The sequence below is a fragment of the Gavialis gangeticus genome, unplaced genomic scaffold (assembly GCF_001723915.1).
Source record: "Gavialis gangeticus isolate Ggan-Ray unplaced genomic scaffold, GavGan_comp1, whole genome shotgun sequence".
Lineage (NCBI taxonomy): Eukaryota > Metazoa > Chordata > Crocodylia > Gavialidae > Gavialis > Gavialis gangeticus.
In genome coordinates this window covers 158,708,479-158,713,224 of record NW_017728992.1, presented here as the reverse complement: position 1 = coordinate 158,713,224, position 4,746 = coordinate 158,708,479, and the positions used below count along the sequence as shown (strand labels likewise).

The 4,746-nt window shown below is 38.2% G+C and overlaps 1 protein-coding gene across 1 annotated transcript in view; it reads right to left on the bottom strand.

Annotated features, from left to right (window-relative positions):
• Positions 1-1,687: 1,687 nt before the first annotated feature.
• Positions 1,688-4,746, bottom strand: part of LAPTM4B (lysosomal protein transmembrane 4 beta) — a 122,295-nt gene continuing 119,236 nt past the window's right edge. Inside the window, exon 7 of the mRNA XM_019527972.1 lies at positions 1,688-3,992. Within this exon, the coding sequence (XP_019383517.1) occupies positions 3,918-3,992 (75 nt within the window). The 3' untranslated portion in view covers positions 1,688-3,917. The remainder of the gene's footprint in view (positions 3,993-4,746) is intronic.

Below are 4,746 nucleotides of genomic sequence, written 5' to 3'. Positions count from 1 at the left end.
TAATCCTGCCTGATCAGAGCCAAATTTCCCTCTACACAGTTACAAATGATTTTTTTGTTTCTTGGGAGCTTTGAGCTCAAAATAGTGCTGGAATATTCCCTTTATCTTAAATGTAGAAACTTTTTAAAGAATGTATCACAATGTCTGATTGCAAATCCAAATTTTAATACATAAATATACATAACTGCAATGCATGTAAAGGATCTCCTTCAAAGTAGGAATATCATGGCTTGAATCTTTCATCAATACTGACCATGAGGCAGGAGTTTGCTGCTGGGTCTTAGGCAGTGGCTCAAGTCTTACAGTTGATAGGATCCAGGTGCCATGCATTTCAGTCCCAAAATTCTGGAACAGAGCGAATGGTTTGCTCAAGGTTGTCAGAGAAAAAGAACTTAAAGGAATAAACATGCTTGCTTTGGTCAAACTATGGCAAAAGAGAAAGAAAGTATACAAACCAACTTGATTCCTATAATGCAGTCTTATCAATGCAAATATATTTTTGTGTCTTCCACAGGAGTATTTTTGTGTCTTCTACAATGGAATATCTCTGGGTGGGAGCAATAAGCCCTCATACATTCTGTCACCAATACCTTTTATCCTCTCTGTTTCCTCAGTTTGGAAGTAACCACTTTCATTGCTTCCCATGTAGAAATGACTGTACATTGGTCTGTTAATGTTGGCAAAAATATGTTAAAACTTTCTGTGTACTGTGCCAGATTAGCATTCTTCAAACAATGGATTTGTGTTTAAGAACATGTTTTAGAGGCATAAATTAGAAATTTATGAAATTAGAAATTTACCAACCAGAGCTATTCCTAAAGGATATCAACAAGTGACCTAAAACTGTAGTTGTTAATAACTATTGCAGTATATTAGAAAAAAAAAACGCAGGAAGCAAAGACATCTGTCATAATCAGGACACCATTAAGCTTTTCTGCTTGCTGTCTACAATGGAATATCTCTGGGTGGGAGCAATAGTTGTCTCTGTTGTTTATGTGAGTAAAGCAGGAATAATGGATCTGCACTAAGAAGAAAGGATCATCATTTTAGGTTTAGCAGGTATAAAGTTAGAAGCCATCCGTCTTTGATTTTTTAAAAAATCCTAACATTTCAGCCCCGTCTCTACATATTTACACTTCTGGTAGAATCAAGTCCTAAATCCTTAACTGGTGGTTCTGGCCCCATTTGTTTGATATTCCATATTACTGTAGGTTTCTTTGCACTCTTCAATTACTGGGCATAGTTAACAACAATCCTGACTAATACAGATTCATCTAAGAAAATAATATGAAAAGCAATGTGGAAAATATACTGCTGATTGTTGGGGGAAAAGCAAAGGGTATATTCAAATGGAAGGAAATACTTGGGAAAAGTACCATTAAGAGAAATTTTCAGCAAAGCAGATGTGAACTCTTGCACAATGTAAAGGGGAGAACATGCTGATTTGCTTGGGAAACATTATATCTACAAAGTATGTTACAAAAGCATCAGATATGGTCCAGAGAGTTGACATCCTCTCTTTAGGAAACACCACTGAGGCGCAAAGTAGAAAATCCATATGTTTTTGGATATTAACCACCTGATTTAGTGCTCTCTCTCATTTTCATTGCTGTATATGTAATGTTATAAACCTATTATTCCTTTTTTGCATTTGTATATTGTGTTGAGAAGGAATGGGCACTGAATGCACAACACAAAAACTGTGGTCTTTTTTATTTTTTAATACCACACACCTGTCACTCTGATTGACAATATTGGCATTTGTGTGGATGTTGTGCTAGTGAAGAGAAGCAAAAATAATTTCCATAAGCATGAAGAAACATCCCTTTTATTGTAGGGAGGTTGGTACACATAGTAGAGTCAGTGAGAAGTATGCACAATTGGCTTATTCTCAAAAAGTTGAATGTTTACAAATTTCTAAAAACTAGTTTAGAGGGAAATAATAATAATGGCCAGTCCAATCAGAAGTCTGGGCACACTATGCAAAGATTAGATTTAGTTCTGGAATTTAAATAGATATGAGGCCTATACTGGAACACGAGAGTTACTGTGAAGAAAACAAATGGAGTTTGCTACATTATCAGTGGACTGACTTCAGCACCTGGGCCACTCAAAGGTACTGTGTGGTCTGATCTTGGAGTGAGCAAGCAATGATGTAAAATACTGAGTGCCAGATTGGGAGCTGCCCTTGCACATGTATTTGTAATAGCAGTCTCTGGGAGAAAATCATTCAGACAGAGGCTGAGAGGACCAAGGCCTGGCCCATACTCTGCATTAGCTCGTAGAGCAGTCAGTGCCCAGAGGGGAGAAATCTGTACCGTCTTCATGTATAGTGCAGAATTCCCATTCCAGGTCACCTCCAGGAGACACTGTGCCAGATGAGGGACAATTCCTTTTTGTGCTCCTCCACTATCTGGCACAGCTCTGCATGGCCCTTTACATAGGGCTTTGTGCATGGTGCATTCTAGGCGCAACCTGTTCAGTCACCAAAAAACACAGGAGGTAACACCTGGGAACAAATGAGAGGTAGAAATACATCCATTTATATCTCAGAGATGAGTAATTTCATGTTAACCTTTTTAAAAATAGTACTTCCAACAAAAAGTTACCTGTGTAAGAGGCACTTCTGGGGGAAAAGAGAGTACCTCACACAAACATTCATAGCAGGGTCAGACTTAAATGGATAAATCCCATTAAAATGAATTCAAACACTATCACTTGTGTCATAAAAGGGAATCTAACATTCCCATATTGGTGCATAGAGGGTACACAAAAGAGGTATCTATTAAAGCGAGAGGAAGTTACGTGCACAAATTTCCTCCGGGATAGGCAAATTTACACCAGAATCTGTATAACTTACTTCACACTCCAAAAAAACCCCATTACTGCATTTACAGGTGCAATCCCAAGGAAAAACATTTACCTTTTCAATACCCAGGAGGATTTAGTCATGTGCCTTAAGAAAAATGAGTATTTCATAATCTCAACATTTTTGAGGTTCTTAGAAGGGAAAGGACTGTATAGGCAGGAAGGGCATATTATTAGAAGTGTGATAATTATTTTGTACAGAAGAGTGGTTACAAGATGGGACAGACCAGGTAGTCATTTTGAAGGCCTAGTCATTTTGCTTTCTCCTGCTCATTTCCTCCAGTTAAAGCCACTTCTCATTAATCTGATTTATAAGAATAATATATAACCTCACTCCTGTTCCCTTAAATATCATTCCTTACAGCACACTATTTTAATCAGCTTTTTTTTGGAACAGGAGTAAAGTGGAATGCCACATTTTTTGGATTTACTTAGGGCACAACCGTACAAACAAGTTATTGCAAGGTGAAAGGCAGAGTCGATTATCACACATCAGCTGCTTTATGGTAACTGTCCATGTGTATTGTCTTAACAGACAGTAAATGAAATTTAGCCCATACTTATTTACCATGGGTAAAAGGGGACTAGTCTTCTGCGGGCTAGCATTTACTTACACAAGCTGAGAGTGCACATGGGTAGTTACCAGGGAGCAGATGACATTCAGTAAAAACCTTTCCCTGTTTATATCTCAGAGTAACTTGTTTGCTTGTTTAATGATCTGGAAGTTTTATTGATAAAAACTAAATTTATACTCTGGACCTGATTTATACCCCAAAGCTATAACTTCTGCAAATCAAAATACAGTGAAAAAGGTTACTCTATGACTACTTAACACTAATCAAAAAGTTTCTGAAGCTAATTCAGCACACTATTTTAGTTTCAGTAAATTATTCAAACAATCTACAGCATTTTAAACATAATATCTATGTTTCAGTAAAATAGCAATACATAAACTTTAGAAGTTACATCCTGGAAGTTAAATAAACCTGCTATTGCTCAAAAGTTTGAAGAAGAAAGCTATTGTTCTTAGGTACACTTCACACTCCTGCTTATGCTGACACATAAGGAGGTGGTGGTTCTTTAGCAGCTCCATTCAAATGATCATCATAAGGCGGCAACAGCACCTGCGGAGGAAAAAGATTTTTTTGTCATCTTGCTAAAAGGAACTTGGTGCCAAAATAATGACATGAACAAAATAGAAAACATCTCAAGGCTAATAGTTAGCAAATAAAACACTGCTGGTGAAATGTGCCTGCCACTGTGATTTTTCTTCATGGTTACATTGTGAAGGACAAATCAATTTCTTATCAGCCAGAGTTTGAATTCAGCCATAATTTGCTGCTCATACATGGTCAGAATTTGTACCGTGTGCCACTGACTGATTATGGTAGCTCTACAGAGCTATTAAAATTACCAAATTATGGTAGCTCTACAGAAATCCTCCCCACAAAAGGAATTAAATTCAGTGATTTGTCTAATTTTGAGACACCTTGGATATGTCTACATGTGCATTAATGTACCATAATTACTGTGCATTAAGTTTAGTACCTGTAAAAACAGGTACTAACTAGTGCTGTGTGAAGCTTCAGGTGCTAATTCGATTTGGAGAAGATTTGGCCTGATTTGGTGGCCCAATCTCCGAATCCAAATCAAATCAGGAGACCAGTGAAAAGGTCCGAATTGATTCGAAGCTCTCCAAATTGATTCAGAAAAGATCTGGAGAGCTTTGGTGATTCAGGCAGTCCCTGCTTGCTGCAGCAGGGAGCTGGACCTGGACTCTGTGTTGGTAACTAAGGGGTGCGGGAGGGGGAAGCTGGAGGAGGGGGGATGGACCATGGGGGGACCCCCTGCCTGGCCCCATCCCCTGCCTGCTCTCCC